Raw genomic sequence first — 18,117 nt, forward strand, 5'->3', positions numbered from 1 at the left:
TTCGCATCATACGTCATCTCCGCTATTTATTAGATTAATCGAGTACATCGAAAGGCATCTGAACTGCTCGCAGTGCTTGTGGTTGGATTTTGTTACCACAATCATGCGAACAGTTCAGGCTAAGAGACAACCAAGTGACGTGGCCGATGACGCTGCTTTGTTAATTATGCACACCCTTAAAACGCCCGTTTTGACCGTTTGGCACGCCTGTGTTCGGATCTCCACTCCCCGTTTTCAAGCACCTGCCCCTGTTACCACCCGCAAACGCCTAATCCTGTCACTCAAATTAGCAGGCACTCGCTATTTTGGGAACCCACGATTTCCGACCCCACTGACTGGTTAGCGCATGTGCATTACGACCCATACGCATGCGCAGATGTGCGAACATCGCTCGGAGCAAACAAGCGGCCGCTTACGAGCGGCTCTGAATCAGGCCCCTAGTCCATGCCAAAGATACTGGGATTAACACTGTCAGAGGGCATATTGAGCAGCAAATTAACATGTTAAGGTGCCTACACACTAGACGACTCGCAAAAGATGCAATCTCATCAATGATTTATCTTGAACTCCTCCAGCAACTCCCAGACAAACTATATTGCATAAACTGTTCAATCTGATAAACGATCTGACCAACGACCTGAATTTTAAGGAGATTGGCAGATCTTGGCTGCTGTAGGCAAGATCTGTAGATGTGATGTACGACAGGCAGGGACGTGCATCTGCATCGTGAGTGGACAAACATGATTTGTCGATCCGGTGCGTCGAAATCGGGCAAATCGTACAAAATATCGTGTAGTGTGTACGCACCTTAATTTTCACATTACTGGGCAAAGCATGATATATTGGGAGTTGTGTACCCACACAGTTTGCTCCTATGTATATATAGACATCGTTGTCAGTTGTCCCTACTTTCCAGGTTTTTATTATGCAATGCAAACTTCTGTGCAAGGTAAGTCAACATTTCTCAATACTAACCAACCAAACAATAAAATTAGTTTTCCTGCATGTTTATTGCACTTTTGTAAAAATGCGAAACTCGTACTTTTAAACATAAAATTGCTTATATATGTTATTAAGCGAAAGAGATGGCCATGTACAGTAATAGATATAGTACATACAGCCACAATTGATTAGAGTGTTGGTTATATTCTACAACGCTGCATAAAGAGAAACATACGGATTTCTTAGATAGTCCTTTGATCATACACTATTGCACTAGTAGACATATGAAGCACTGAAACTGGCGACCATCAGTAAGATAAGATGGCAGTGTGTGGAGAAACTAATAGCTTTACTACCAAGGCCGCCGCCGCTGCTGCTGCAGAGACATCTGCTTTGTTCTCGAGAGCAGCACGTCGCATCGGCAGGAGGATGCTGGGATAGGTAGTCCCGAAACCAACATCACGCTCATCAGTCACTGCCTTAAGGAACCACAACTCCCAGAGTGCAGCGGGGCTAGCGAGCATGCGCGCTCCCCTCCAGCTGGTTAGTAAACTAGGAGAAGAAAAAAGAATGAAGCAAATTAGCCAGCAGCAGCGGCAGTGTGCATAGGGCGGCCTGGCCTGGGAGACACACGGGGAGAGCTCAGGCTGGCTGCATGTACCACTGAGAGTGCTCTGCTGGCATAAGGAGCGACGAGCGGTACCTAATCAGACTGTTGCTGTCTCCGCATACTCGTCATCTGCAGCAAAGCCCGTGGTCTAGGTAAGACGTAGCCTACGGCTGAGTAACAGGCAGACAGGTAGCTGGGATGCTTGTACATTGCATTACTTCCCAATGACTCCGCTCCTGAAAACAATTATCAGTTGCAGAGAACAAATCACCTATCGTAATTCTAATTAGGTTACCTGATCCGCATGGGCGGGGTTTGCATGATAATTAGCACTTCTGGAGTCTACTAAAAAGCACAAAAGCAAACCATTTTATGTCCATGCATTTCACAGTTAATTAATTTGGTCATGTTGTGGTTGTATCTTTCCTCAGACAGTCACCCATGAAGTGGTGTAATTCACATTCTACCAGCTGTGTTTCAGATATGTTTATTATTATTATTTATGAACTGCTGCCCTCTGACTTTTTTATATTCATGAGAAAACACTGTCTTATACTTAACATCCTCCTTCTGTTAGCTTAGTGTATATATTTACATATATCTTAGTAAATAACTTTTAACCAGTTAACTGGAATGGACACATTGGATGCAGCAGCAACCAGCTGGGCTTTTACTAACACAATCACATCCCATGGGACAGCAGCATCCCGCTCTGTACCCCAGCCGTTACAGAGGAAATCCGTTCTGCACATGTGCGGCACCATTCTAATATGAACCTGTAAATAAGAAACAAATCAATATTAGGATTGAGTAAAAATGCATTTAAAACTGTGATATATAAATTATATATATAACTGTGCTAAAGTTTTAAAGTTTTAGACAGGTGTGGAAAAACTGCTGCGAAGTACGAATGCTTTCAAAAATAGAAGTGTTAATAGTTTATTTTTATCTATTAACAAAATGCAAAGTGAATGAACAGAAGAAAAATCTAAATCAAATCAATATTTGGTGTGGCTACCCTTTACCTTCAAAACAGCATCAATTCAGTTTTTGAAGGAACTCGGCAGGGAGGTTGTTCCAAACATCTTGGAGAACTAATCACAGATCTTCTGTGGATGTAGGCTTGCTCGAATCCTTCTGTCTCTTCATGTAATCCCAGACAGAGTTGATGATGTTGAGAGCAGGGCTCTGTGGGGGCCATATCATCACTTCCAGGACTCCTTGTTCTTCTTTATGCTGAAAATAGTTCTTATTGACATTGGCTGTATGTTTGGGGCCGTTGTCCTGCTGCAGAATACATTTGGAGCCAATCAGATGCCTCCCTGCTGGTATTGCATGATGGATAAGTACCTGCCTGTATTTCTCAGCATTGAGGACACCATTAATCCTGACCAAATCCCCAACTCCATTTGCTAAAATGCAACCTCAAACTTACAAGGAACCTCTGCCATTCTTAACTGTTGCCTACAGACACACATTATTGTACCGCTCTCCAGACCTTCAGCTAACAAACTGCCTTGTTACAGCCAAATATTTAAAATCTAACACGTCATTCCAGAGCACCTGCTGCCATTTTTCTGCAACTCAGGGCCTGATTCAGAGCCGGACGCTATTTGCGCTCGCTCGTTCAGAAAAAGGGGCCGGATATTTAAATTGAGCGCTCGCTCTTTGCGGTCTGTTGACGCCTCTATATCTGAGTGAGCGAACGAAATATGCGCTCGCTATTTTGTAAAAACGTCCCCTGGCTGCTCGCATCATACGTCATCTCCGCTATTTATTAGATTAATCGAGTACATCGAAAGGCGTATGAACTGCTCGCAGTGCTTGTGGTTGGATTTTCCTACCGCAATCATGCGAACAGTTCAGGCTAAGAGACAACCAAGTGACGTGGCCGATGACGCTGCTTTGTTAATTATGCACACCCTTAAAACACCCGTTTTGACCGTTTGGCACGCCTGCGTTCGGATCTCCACTCCGAGTTTTCAAGCACCTTCCCCTGTTACCACCCACAAACGCCTCATCCTGTCACTCAAATTAGCAGGCACTCGCTATTTTGCGAACACACTATTTCTGACCGCAATGACTGGTCGGCGCATGCGCATTACGACCCATACGCATTCGCAGATGTGCGAACATCGCTCGGCGCGAACGAGCGGCCGCTTACGAGCGGCTCTGAATCAGGCCCTCAGTTCCTATGTTTTCGTGCATAATTGAGTCGCTTGGCCTTGTTTCCAATGTCAAAGGTATGGCTTTCTTGGCTGCAATTCTTCCATGAAGACCACTACTGGCCAGACGTCTCCGAAACAGTAGATGGGTATACCTGGGTCCCACTGGTTTCTGTCGGTTCTGAACTGATGGCACTGCTGGACATCTTCCGATTCGAAGGGAAGTAAGCATGATGTGTCTATCATCTGATGCACTAAGTTTCCTGGGCCGACCATTGCGGCCACGGTCATTGCCCATTTCTTTTTGCTTCTTCAAAAGAGCTTGAACAGCACATCGTAAAACCCCAGTCTGCTTTGAAATCTTTGCGTGGGAGAGACCTTGCTGGTGCAGTATAAATACCTTGTGTCTTGTTGCTGTGCTCAGTCTTGCATTGTAGTATGACCTGTGACATGAAACTGTCTTCCACAACCTCACTCTTATAGCAGAGTTTGGCTGTTCCTCGCCCAGTTTTAAGCCTCCTACACAGCTGTTTCTGTTTCAGTAAATTACTGTGACCCTGATTCGGAGACGGACGCTCTTTCAGAGCGCTCGCTCTGAATCAGGGCGGCATTTTTTTAAATTTGAGCTGGCCTTCTGGCAGCTCGCTAAGCTGTGGGTGACCACCCACAGCTTTAGCGAGCAGCCAGGTGATGGTCACGATGGTTCCGACCATCGCGACCATCGGGGCTTGCGACGAGACCCTTGTGGTAGGGTCTCGTCTTCCGCAAGCCCCAGTGAGCTTCCGGCTCTAATAGAGCCGGAAGCTCACCACTGACATCACTGGTGATGACAGTGGTTCCTCCCACAAACGGCAGGCGCTTCGGGAATGCCTCCGTTTCCCTGCCTACAAAACAGGGCGAGCTGTTGATCAACATCGACAGCCGCCCCTTTTGTAGTGAGCCCCGGAGCAAGGGAAATTCTCTCTCGCTCCGGGGCTTGCGCGTGCGCAGCACCCCACCATCGCCCGCTTTCGAGCGCTATGCGCTCGCGAGTGGGTCTGAAACAGGCCCTATGTTTCAAGCTACATATGAAAATGAAGATCATTATCAACTGTTTGGTATGATTGGTTAATAATACCACTGACTATAATCCTTCAAAATCCCTGACTTTGTGCAAGTGTACCTAGAAGAATTGATGCTGTTATGAAGGTAAAGGGCGGTCACACCACACATTGATTTGATTTAGATTTCTCTTCTGTTTATTCACTTTTGCATCTTGTTAATTGATAAAAATAAACTATTAACACTTCTAAGTTTGCAAGCATTCTTAGTTTGCAGCATTTCCACACCTGCCTAAAACTTTTGCACAGTATGTGTGTGTGTGTGTATATATATATATATATATATACAGAGAGAGAGAGAGTAATATTGCAAAAAAAAAAATTATAATAAAGTAAGTCAGGAGAATAAGTTAGTGAGTCCATGTCCATGGTGATGGAATCATTTATGACTTTAAGCTCTTTGTTAAAATTGTTGTTTCCAGATATTTCTGTAATGTATGTTTGTTAAAATTACAATTAAAATTTGTTAAAATACATTTAATCACACTCGCTAGACAACTGATACATGTGCTTCCTCATACAACTATCCTATTCGTTTTGAGCCACGTGAGGCAAAATGCCTGGCGTGACTTAGACACTTTGCCACAAGTAGTGAGTCAATAATACTACTTTCACACAGAAGCCGGGGCTACGATCCAGCTTTTCGAGCACGGGTCGGTTCCTGGGCCCAGGCCAATACCTCCTTTCAGACAGAAGATGAAATTGCCAAGTCAAGCATTTGAACCCGATAATTTACAGGGTCAACCCGGGTCCTTCTTCCGTGTGAAAGGGTCAACCCGGGATGCAATTTTCGGGACTTTGACCCTGGTCCTTTTCTCAGTCTGAAAACATTATTATAGTGTTCTAGGCACTCAGGATTAGTACTTTTGTTGCAAGGGAATTGGTAAAATGTCGTAGATTAAGCACAACAATGCATGGCGGGGCTCAATCGTATTGGTCCTCTATTTTTTTCTATTAAACTGGTTAGTGTCTGAATCAAGCTCAGCAGCTGTATGCAATGTCAATGCCAGTATTCAGGGTACTTGTGTTTTGTATTTTTGATGCATTAGAGATGCGAATAAAATGTATATTTGGGATAAATTATGTGGCGGGATGCATGTCGCGGCTTAGTCAAACAGTCCAAACAGGGCTTTTTTTTCGCACTTTACAAGATAGCATAGTGCTAGCTCTGCTATAAACAAAATGTTTGGAGACAGCAGTTTTGTGTACCAATATCCATGATAGTACAGCTTGACTGGTCACTAGTAACTAGTGACTCATAGTTCATTAGTCATGAAGTACTTCTGTGATGTCACGGATTCCCAATTTAGGAACAGGCTAGGCTGATTTCTATTGGGTGACAGGTGCTCTTACTAGCTTATTTTTTGTGACATTTTAAGCATCATGAAAAGGGAAACCTATATTAAAAGCAAATCACTTTAAAACAAAACAAATATTTATGTTGCCTGTGACTGGCATCATAATTTTATATAGAGTTTAAAAAATTAAAAATGTATGGACACCAGTCCAGATTACGTTCATATTACCTTTTAAATCTGTTGACAGCCTTTATGCCACCTAAAGATAGTATCGATTCCCAGAAAGTACAAAATAAAGTTGAGCTCCAGATAATTATTTATACAAGATATGGGTTATTCCATGTCAAGTTGACCAATTTTACAGAGTGTACCCATCTGACCATCTCCAATTTTGATACATTTTTACATGGAGGTTGGCATAAATGTCAGAGTTGGGTACACACCTAAAAGATATATCTGCAGATGATGGTTGTTCATGTACACTGAACAACCATCATCTGCCCGCTGGCTGGGGGTCGGCCCCCCTCCCCGTGGCCTCTGCAGCAAGTGTATGGGCGGTCGGCTGACTGCCCGTACACACGGCACGATGAGCAGAATTATCTGCAGATATACTGTGCAGCACAGCCAACGCAATATGTCTGTGAACGACGCTGATACACACTGGTCGACATACACACAATATATTGGCCAACCAATTGAGTGTGTACCCAGCATAAATTTGGGAAACATTTAGTTCACAATATGTAATAGTGGCAAACTCAAAGTAAGGGTGGGTGCAACTGTCACCAACTCCGCAGTGTTCAGGTTATTGCTGTGGTGGATCCAGGAGAGTAAAAGTTGTGTAAGTGGACATGTCTGTACAACTTTTGATGCTGTTTTAAAAAAAATCGCAGTTATAATGGTGCATACACACTGTCAGATTTTGTAGGACGATATAAATGATAACGTTATCATTATATCGTTTATTTTTTGTCCCCTTCCAACCCCCAAACGATGGACAATGCACGGGCACGGATGGTCGATAACGATAACGGCCATTGCCCTTGCATGCAGTCCAACCTGGTTGATATCGACCAGGTTACTGTAAGGACTCGCGATTGCGGATCTTTATAGTTGTTTAGGGGTTGCGGGTGTGCTGGATGATCGATATCGATCATCCAGCACATGCAGGATGATCAAACAACAATATCGTTATCGTTGTCTGATCTGACTGTGTGCACCATAAGACTTACATGGTTTTTTCTTTTTTCATAGTATGATGCCAAAGTAGGCCAAAAAATCTGTTGTGTAAAGCTAGAATTCAGCTTCCTATATCTTCAAAGGAAAACATTATTTTAGAATGACATCCGTGTGACTAACTGCCCAAGTGGATACCATCACAGTCCTAACATATCAGACTCCAAACTATTTTAGTTCCTAAGACATTACCTAAATTTGCTCTCACAAATCTGGCAGTGAATGTTTGGCTATTTTTGAAGTCCAGTAGCAATAAAGGAGTATAACCGATTTTTGAATCGCATCAAACAGCTCATTGTTGTACGACTGGTCGTTTGAACCTCTGCTAGCACCGGGCATATATTTTGTTTATTTTTGTGCCAAAAATGCTTCTAAGTTACATTGCAATGCAACTAGGAAGCACCAGGAGACACTGCTGATAAATTTGATATGTGACACTTGTATATCTGTATGTGACTTGTCTCTCAGTCAGCATGCAAAGTGCTACGACGCGGCGGCTGCAGCTTTTTTCCACGCCAAGTGCTATTTACATAGTATGCAACAAGTGTTGCATATAAAAGTAATCAGCACAGTATCCTGGTAACTCCTAGTCGCATCACATTGCGACTTAGGTGCATTTTCGGCACAAAACTTTGTCTCACACCGGGCATATCGCGCTGCATGTGGTATTCAGACTAGATGAACAAGGACACATCTGTAAGGTCATTTTCGGATTACGCAACAATATTATGTGTGACAAGGATTTTTTTAGTTCCTGTTATTAGAAAGCAACAAGAGCTAGAACCCTGTGTTTAGGTGTCTTTGTGCAACTTTTAAAATATTTTAAATTATTTAATCTGGACTGATACAGAACAATTAAATGAAGCTGAAAGTTTAAAAAAAAAAAATCTGTTGCAACAAGTCTGACAGCAGATTTGTAACTTGCTGATTTTCAACAAAACATTAATATTGCGTTGGTCCTTGGTGGCTGTGTCCATACCACTCTTAAAGAATTGGAAAACCCATCGCCAAGGTGCCATGCCCTATAGCCATGTAATAACAGCCATTCCACAGTTCCCAAGCCTGAATTTGGGTTTCTTTCTTGTTCCTAATGCTGGCCACACACATAGCGATATTTTACCTGATCTGGCCGATTCCGACACATTGGAATGACAGATCATGTAATATATGGCCAAATCCTGAGTAAATCGTGAGTCCCCACTCACGATCACTATGCGATGGGGGTCCCCGCTGGTCGCACATCGCATCGTCAGATCTGCCGTGCAGTAGGGCAGATCTGACAATCTAGGAGGCAATGCACTGTGAAAGTCTGGATGCAGGAGAGATCGTTTGAAGATTGAACTCCAAATTTGTGTGCAGAGCTGCCGGGGAGAGTTTCAAGGGAAATCGTACACATCGGCTGATCGTATGCAGATCGCCATGTGTGTGGTCAGCTTAAGCCAGACATGTTACAATGAATTCATGCCAACAGAAATTATTTTTATCAATGCTCAATATGGTTGCCAACCTTCATGTCAAATTTTATCAAAGCTGAATATGGTCAGGTAGGGACCTCAGTCCACTTGACATGGAATGACCAATATTTTAATTCTAAATATCATAGCTTTTACGCCCAACTCTACATAGCTCACATTTGGACAATACACTCTCACTGAACATTGCGTGTTCCCCAGTTAGAAACCAGTTCTGCCTTTGCCATGTAAGTGTAGATATGATTGAACTCTGCATCCCCAGTATTTACATGTGCCCAGTTCCAGGGAATATGCGGTGCAAAAACACACACAATACGCTCTGCAAACAGTTGGTCAACTCTGCTTCAGCTGCCCCAGTTCACACAGTTAAAGCTACACTACTATATGGCTACTACTATAGCTCCCCACCCGGGATTGTAATGCAGTTTGAAGACCTTTTTAACAAAATAATGTTTTCCTTATTATTACATAGACAGTGCAGAGGGTTTGTATTGCTGGCTCAGAGTATGTGGCACTGCGTTTTATTCTGACCAGAACACTACCTGTGTTGCTTGTATTTTCTCTCCATCTTTGTGTGTGCTTTAATTGTTTTGGTTTCTTATCACTGTCCAAAAACCTACTGGTAGCAATATTGATGCTTGAGCCATATAGACTGCAGGATGGAACAGACCTGCGCTATATGGAATGGAGAGCACAGATCGATTCAGTTTGTCTATAGGTGGTGATTGGTAAATGCAGGAAAGGATACAGAATGCAGCAGGACGTACTGGCACTGAGAACAACAGCAGTAGATGGAAGACACTGTGGAGCCAAACTCTGGTAGCTGCAGTCAGGAACAACAGGCAGGAGTTATCAGAAGTTGTACTGGCAATGATTTATTTCTTCACACACCCTCCAACCATAATCATACCTGCTTCGGAACCACAAAACAATTCTCAGATCCGGACAGTTTGTGCTGGCCGTGAGTTATGGCTAGGGGGAGACTTACACAGGGCGCCCTGTCTGTGGATTGGATATAGGATTTAGGAGCCGTGCTGGAGATCTGGAGCAGGATTGGAGGAACTGCGGTCGGCTAGCTCTGAGCAAGATGGCAGCCCCCATGTCCCGTAGGTGCCGGCTCCAGTTGAAACTAAGTAAACAGCCAACTAAGTGGTTCTTGAAGCTGGGAACATATCTGGCGATTACTTGTGAGTGATGTACTGCTAGAAAGTGGCACCGCTTGGGGCATAAATGGGTGTTGTAAGTCCAGTTTTGTGACACTGCATAGTATAGCCTGGCTTGGAGAATGGTGTTTAATGTTGCCTGCTGCTGGGATTTCTCCACTCTGGCTTGTCACATATGGGACAGTTCAATTAAATGGTATACAGTCAGTAGGTCGACAGTAACCATGTCCACATTCACAATAGCAACACCTCAATGTAGAATGTTGGCATGGTTCTAACTATTGACATCCTCAGAATGCCGACATATCCACAATGCAACATGCTGAGGATACAAACGTTTAGGGTCAAGCGCTGCCGGGAGGGTTAGAGTGGGGTGGGTGAGGTTAGAGTTAGGCACTAGGGGGAGGGTTAGGATTAGGGTTAGGGATAGCCTTGTGCAATGCTGCCAGCTGATACTACAATAAGACATACAACCCTTATGGGTTTAGTGATCTATCTATCAAACTGTTTTATCCCGAAATCCCTGTGGAAACTGCTGTTTCCATATGATTACTGGAACTTTTGGTATGGACTTCATGTATTAAAGCTCAGTTGTTCACTTTGGAGGCCATATAGTGCAGACCCCTGCCCCATTGCAGTCACCATAAGGATAAGTGGTTCTAGGTTCAGTCCAGTTTTGTGGCAAATCTTATGAAGTTTAGCCTCTTGCAGGTTCACGGAACTGTGGACCGCAAGGAGTTTCTTACCTGTTTTATCATTTTGGCTGGATAATATAGGCACAGTATAAAATAAATTTAGGAGAGCAGCTTATAGTGGAACAACCATGATATAAATTATTTACTCTTTATGTTTACTGGTAGATCACAAAGTGCCCATGTAGACCGTTTCAACAGGCATCTTTGATCAGAGTTATGGAAAAGGCTGGAATGCATAGTATACCGTGTTTAAATTCTACTCTTATAGGCAGACCGCACAATCCGTTGTTTGTGATGAGGGCCAGCATATAAGTACACATGAATAATCAGAGATCCTGAAATGCATGGACTACATTATGGCAAGCTCTAGTTTGTGCTGTCTGCCTTAAAGAATGCAACACGAGTAGATGTATGAAGCAGTGAAAAGAGTGTCCCATTACTTTTGGCCCCTTAAAAAGTGGGAGGCACATATTGAAACTGTTGTAATTCCTACACCGTTCACCCGATTTGGATGTAATTACCCTCAAATTAAATCTGAAAGTCTGCAGTTAAAGCACATCTTGTTTGTTTCATTTCAAAACCATTGTGGTGGTGAATAGAGGCCAAAATCTGAAAATTCTGTCAATGTCCCAATATTTATGGACCTGACTGTATATAAACTATAAACAATTCAGAGTAAAATAGGATAAATTATACAACCTATAGAAAGCCAGTGGAAACCACGGACTAATAAACTTCCCCGAGTGTCATGAAATCTTGGCTATGAACTCTGATGTACAAAGAAAGGACCTTATTTTGCAGAGTCAAACAATGAATGTTGGTACATATGAAGTACAGATAGATACAGGGGTGCTAACAACTTATAATGTAGATATTTAATTTTAGATTTTCTGTGATTTTCGACTTGCTACATGTTTCAGAATCTTACAACTGTAATGATTTGTTTACCTGATGATGGCTTTTTGCTTTCTTTTTATTTCTTTTTTTCCAACCAGGAAAATGGCTCACTTCACACCGCCATTACTGCTAATGCACAATGAATCATTGGAGAGCAGAGAAGCTGTTAAACATTTTATGTCTGCACTGGAGTCCATGGTAAACTATACTATGTCAATGATCAATGTAAATTGGAAATGACACAAGGCATAAACTACCAAAAATCCTCAACTAACTCCGTAGAATTCAAACAAAAAATTGTCTTTGACTAATACAGGGTGTTTCACTCGCTATTGGCCCCAAAGATTTTCTTATAACTTTTAAAGTAATTGACGTAATTTAGTGATATGTGACACAGACATACCTTGGTCTATGATAAACATGAGGAAGTCATAGCAAGTGTTGAATGTGTTCGCCATTAGCATCCAGGCCAGCTGTTCACACATGCTCGAAGTGAAGGCCAAGTGTTCACCCCCCTAGTCAGCAGCGCAGCCCAAAATTCAAATAATGAAGCCACTCCAACTGCCAGTGAGGATGTAACCAGTGAGGATGGCAGTTGGTCTGGTTCCCCTATTTGAATTTTGGACAGCGCTGCAGCCCCACCCCTGGAGCCACCAATGCTAGTCAGTAGGTATTGTATACTGAGGCGTCCACATTCGTCGTGTCTGTGTGTTACGTGCCGATATAAACCGGTACACAGCGCATATTTATCGTCCAGATGTACTGTCGATAAAGGCATGCCAAAAAATTCCTTATGATGCGATCCTTATGCAGACCTCTAGTATGAGCCTTTGTTCAGGTTGCATGTCCGGCAGAAACTTCAGGAATCTTAGTTCACTCGTAATGTAATAATGCGTTTTCAGCTAAGGCAAAACCTCTCCGCTGCAAAGCAATATAAATTGGTCTTCACTAATAATGGAGCATAAATTGCCCTAATATAGCAAATATGTGTGGAATAAAGGAGCTTCTGAGTCGCATGCAAAGTGGCTGTACTTGTCGGCTGGTGATAAAAACCATACAGCTAATATGGGGTCAGTGCATCTGCAAGTGGACACCTGTGCCATCCACTGATTTTACATTAGCCGCCGCAACCGTCATCAGTATCGGCACTTGCACCAGCACCAGCACCATACTAGATGCAAGCGATCCGTCAAAAACAGGCTTCCATTATACATACCCATGACTCGGAATCGTGCGGAGCATTAACACTCCCATGACTCTTGTACAAGGCAGGGCGGTTCCATGCGGTCATATTGTTGATGCCCAGAAATGCGCTAATATATAAGACACCATTCAGATAAACTGCTCTTTTAAATTTATGTTTCTCAAAAGCAATTCCAAGCTGTTACTGTCAGGTGACGCATTTCTCCACATTGTGTAATTAAAGGCATGTGTAGTAGTCCATATAAAGAGGTATTAATAATAATAATCATGTATATACAATCAAAATTCATATACTGAATTGGAATCTAATAAACCTTTATACCACCGCCACCATTCCACCCCTCCCCCAGCACAATCCATGTCGTCGGCGTGTAAGTTGAATTGTGGAATATGCAGAGTTTGTGCATGTGCAGAGAGCCAGCTGATTTCATGTGGATCTCTTGCAACTGGTATAGGGCTTTATATTTTGCACTGTCATTTGGATATCAGTTTGGACACACTCCTCCCAAATCTAAGTCTCTCTGCACATTTTATATCTGCTGCACCTGCAGTGCAACATGGATTTACTAAGGTGCAAAGTTACCTGCGCTTTCTTGCTTTATGCCCAATTTTAGAATCAGGCCCATAATATGTTTAGCCCCATTCCGCCATTGCTACACGTTTGTTATATTGATATACTGTAGATGTATTTAGATATTTACTTATATAGTAATCAGACATATGGCATTTTCATCTGTAGTGCCAGGAGTTTGCCAGGGTGAAGGCAGAAGTAGCATGCATTGCTGTGTATGATTCAGAAGCTATGATTGTTGGCAGCAAGAAAGGAAAAGCCTTCTTAGATGCCAGGAAGGACTTCCAGAAGGATTTTATACAGTATTGTAAGTAAATATTTCCTGATGATCTACAGATTTTCTTATGTTTGTCTTTGGTCTGCATTTTGTGTATATCCACGATAACCCCGCTAAAATGTAATTTGTAAGGTCTGTAAGTATCAGTATTTCGAGTGGAGTTATAAATATTAGTATTTCCAGCAATGAGTCTTCATTTCCATTTGTTTTTATTTCCTTTCTCAATCTGTGCACAGTGCAGTGACCCATGCATACCCGCTTACCATGTGAGCTGCTGGAAATATTATGCAGCACTGAACAGTGTTATGCTCATTTTCTTTTAAGATTTACAATATGGTATAATTTGATAGTCTGTGCTAACTATAAAATAACCAGTCAAAAACATGTAGGGATTTCAGGCCAGTGGCGTTGCAATACCAGGTTAGGGCAGGGTCGAAACTAGGATTTTTGTCACCCGGGCCAAGACAGTATTTTGGCGCCCCCCCCGCCCATCATAAGATGGCCTTTTCTGATATAAATTTAATATCCAGCCCTTTTTTTTTTTAAATATCTTTTTATTGAAGCATGACATATTGCTACAAATATAAAATCATGTACATATCAAATATTGGACAGAAATACAAAGAATGACGAGATTAAAAAAAAAAAAATAATAATAATCTGTCCAGTAACCAAAGTGAGAAAAATGTAATACATATGTGAGTGATAGAAAAAACAACAACTATTATTTGTTTTACATATGTGTTTCACAATTATCAGACATAGTATTACCTAAAATGCAGCATAATGCCTATGCCTCAACCACTTTTCTTATTTTCCTAATCCAAATAAACATAACTGTCTCTGGTTGAAGGACCAGAGAGAGTCAGGCACATCTTGAACAAACATTACAAATAAAATACAAAATTAACTGCATCCAACTTAAGTATCTGCTAATGAGATAGAGGGTAAAATAAAACAATTATGGAATCTCAATACGGGGAGAAAAATAAAAATAAATAATAAACTTACAGTGAAATTTTTTTATTTTTTTTTTTAAATATGTATAATGAAAATCTCTCAACATAAAAATTCTGTATTCCAATAGGCCATATAGGGACGATAGGCTATAACTGAAAATAATTAAGGGAAGAAAACAAACAGATGTGTATCAAAGCCAATAATATAATGGTAGTAGTCAATTGCCTTAGTCGTAAATTTAGGTCCAGTATGAAATAGGCAATGTAGCGTATGAAATATCAGTCTATTTGTGACAGCACAAGGGGGAAAAGTTAAATGCTGTCCGTGTGTGAGAGAAATCAAAGAATATCAAGATTTTATAAGAGTATACAATGAGGAACTGGTTTCCACGGGGGGCCTCTAAATATCTGCAGTCAGCTAAACTCTCCAAGTAGCACACGATTAGAGGCCTAGGTCCGCTGTGATTGCCTAAGCTGTCAAAGCTTAAATGATAAATGCTCTCCATTTGAGGAATATGCAGATCCTTTGCGTAAAAATAGCAGTACCAAAACAAATAAATAAATAATAATAAAAAATAAAAAAATAAAAATTGGGGGGTGGTGGAGGGGAAAAGAGCAATTCACATAACAAAATATTAAGCGCCCGACAGGACCATCCTGCTTAAATGACAAATACAAATCGAAATAAGCTATGGAGCACAGAGCAATGTATTAGGATCATAGGATCGTTGGAGAAATGATGCCGAGGTCGTTCACTGGTAGACCGATAAACAATTTGTTTACACAATTATTCATGTCACAAAGCCAACGGTGTTCAGAAACAATAATGAAATATACAGTGGGAGGCTTAGGAAGTCAAAAAGACTGAGCATCAAAACAGTGTGTTCTGCAATAATTAGGTACCATTGTTTGTGCAGAAGTATATTCGCGCTGTTAGCTGGTAATTTCAAGAATTGGGCTTGGACAAGGCCAATACTACCATATCCCCTCACATCCCCATTGAGCAACAAACGGGCTTTGTTCTCCTGCAATGTTTTAGACTCCCAATCAAGTGCTGAGATTTGGGTTAATGCTGAGAAGAGTGGGTTATACAAAATTTGCCCCAGCTCACAAGTGGATGCCTCCACAAGCACTGTAGTAACAAGGTGAGCAGTAAGCGATGACTGTAGATTATTGGGTTCAGTGCCTTTGTCAGTATCTTCATCTACAAAATTAGCAAATGCCAGTTCTGGGTCATGTTGATGAACAAACAAAATCTTGGAATCATCAACCTCCTGTTCCTGTATATCATAGCAGGTTAGATGGTCAGATGACGGGGTCAGAACCCGGTCAAAAGTGGACGTTAATCGATCAAATCGTTTATCTAGTTCAGGCAGTAATATCTTAAGCAATTCTGTCGCCAGTGCCTTAGCCATTAATGTAGTATCAAACAGTGACATATTGGTAAACAACAAATCAAGCTGGACAGGTGAAGACTTATAAAAAAAACACTATTAGGTGTAATACTTAGATATAGAATTCTCAGAGTAAATGCAAAATCTCCTGAAACAATGAGTAGAGTAAATGTATTCAGAAAAAGTACATATTAAAGCTCCATTACATTCTGTCTATATGCATAAAACAGTACAATGGATGTAATGAAAATAACCTGACAGTAACCCAGTTCCAACAAGAAAAGGCTACTGTATAGCAAGTGTCTGAATAATTGAATTTTCCTTTTTTCGCCACTAGATGGCAGCAGAATTACACTCAAAAAAAAAAAAAAAAGTCACTACATTACAATTCACGGATAGATTTACTATGGCCATACGGCTGCAAATAATAGGTGAAGTGACCACTAAATAGCACACTCTTTTACAGTAATCACACAAATCAGTGGTTATAATCACATTGAGCAATACAAACAGTGCAGAACTGACAATAGGTTTTCTGAATCGAGGGTTAAAGAAAAACTTATTCTGAATAACACCTCAATAAGGGATGATGTGTCAATGGGCAATTAGGAAACCCCAAATATCAGTGAGCAGTCAATTAGAGTCTATGTTCACACCCCAAACATGCTGAATTCCTTTTTCACGGAGATCCAAGGAGGGCTTCCAGAAGAGCAAAAATCAGGTAAGGAGATAGATAAAAGAGAGAGACTATGACTAGGGACGGGAAGGTGGTCTGGGAGGGTAAAGATAACACATCGGGAGGGAAAGGAGCAGAGTAGAAATGAAAATCACAAAAGAGATTTTAGTAGAAGCAGGGTATGACAAAGTTAATACCGGGGAAGAGATGGTCGGCAACTGCTGTAATGATCCTCGTGGAGTGGATCAATGCTATCAGCCACAACAGGTCAATCAATGTGTGCAGGGATCTCAGCGGAGCCGGCTCCCCAGCCACAGCAGCCCCTCAGGGAATGTCAGGTAGACTATATCCAAGGGTCCAGTATGTGTAGCAGGAGGGTTGAATAATCTCCCCAGACGCGATCTTCAGAACAGATAGAGCTCAGGGTCACAGTCAAAGCCAAGGACCGGTGGCAGCCGCTGAGATGGATTGTAGGGAAGAGGATAACCACCAAGCTCCCCTGCTGGATCAAGCTCTGGAAGGTCTGAAGCTGACTGTTGGAGCTATCCACCGGAGACTCCACAAATGTCACAGTAAAGGGAATTGCCGGACACAGACTTGTCACCGACGGGGAACACAACTCAGGATATGACTTCAGGGAGCTTCACAGCCGTCTGACAGCAGACCACAGCTCTGACTGCTGCACACAGGTGATGGTCCCAGCAGGTTTCCTGGGGAACTCCACGAAAGGTAAGTCCTCTCCACAGCCAAGTTAGTGACTCAGATGCAGGCACGGTCCATCGCCTCGACTGGTGTAGGGAGGATAGGCGCAGACACCCACACCAGTTTTCGCGCCAAAAGTTAGGCGTTCATGTAGGCCACCAAAATTGATGACCGGACTCCGGTGATTAAGTTGATTCACCAATATAAGTAATATATCAAAAGACTCCTCGTCTCCAGAGCTATGCACCAATATGAAAAGTGTGCAGAAAAAAGCACACTTAAAGAACAATTGGGGATAGATATCGGGAGTCTCTTACAGGAGCTTGTCTAAAATGCGGCCATACTAGATGCCCCGCCCACCGGAAGTCCTAATATCCATCCCTTAAAAATATTAGTTAAGGTTTCTTAAATAAAACCATCAAATGTCCAAATTATTTTATTAAAATTACAAATATCGACAGAACAAACATATTACACATAATGCCACATATTCTAATGCCCTTTACACATAATGCTACATATTGTAATGCCCTTTACACAAAATGCCACATACTGTAATGCCCTTTGCACATAATGCCACATATTAAAATGCTATTTACACATAATGCCCCCCCTGTAGCAGTGCCCCTATAGTAATGCCTCCTGTAGTAGTGCCCCTATAGTAAAGCCCCCTTCAGTAGTACCCCTATAGTAATGCCCCGTGCAGCAGTGCCCCTATAGGAATGCCCCTATAGTAGTGCCCCTATAGTAATGCCCC

At 42.0% G+C, this 18,117-nt stretch overlaps 1 protein-coding gene across 6 annotated transcripts in view; it reads left to right on the top strand.

Annotated features, from left to right (window-relative positions):
• The first annotated feature begins 1,454 nt into the window (after positions 1-1,454).
• Positions 1,455-18,117, top strand: part of GTF2I (general transcription factor IIi) — a 129,448-nt gene continuing 112,785 nt past the window's right edge. For all 6 annotated transcript variants that reach the window (XM_088445900.1, XM_088445901.1, XM_088445904.1 and 3 more), the window contains exons 1-3: positions 1,455-1,704; positions 11,677-11,776; positions 13,521-13,659. In XM_088445900.1, the coding sequence (XP_088302026.1) occupies positions 11,681-11,776; positions 13,521-13,659 (235 nt within the window). In that variant the 5' untranslated portion in view covers positions 1,455-1,704; positions 11,677-11,680. The remainder of the gene's footprint in view (positions 1,705-11,676; positions 11,777-13,520; positions 13,660-18,117) is intronic.

This window comes from Taudactylus pleione, unplaced genomic scaffold (assembly GCF_031769625.1).
Source record: "Taudactylus pleione unplaced genomic scaffold, aTauple2 ptg000391l, whole genome shotgun sequence".
NCBI classification, from domain to species: domain Eukaryota; kingdom Metazoa; phylum Chordata; class Amphibia; order Anura; family Myobatrachidae; genus Taudactylus; species Taudactylus pleione.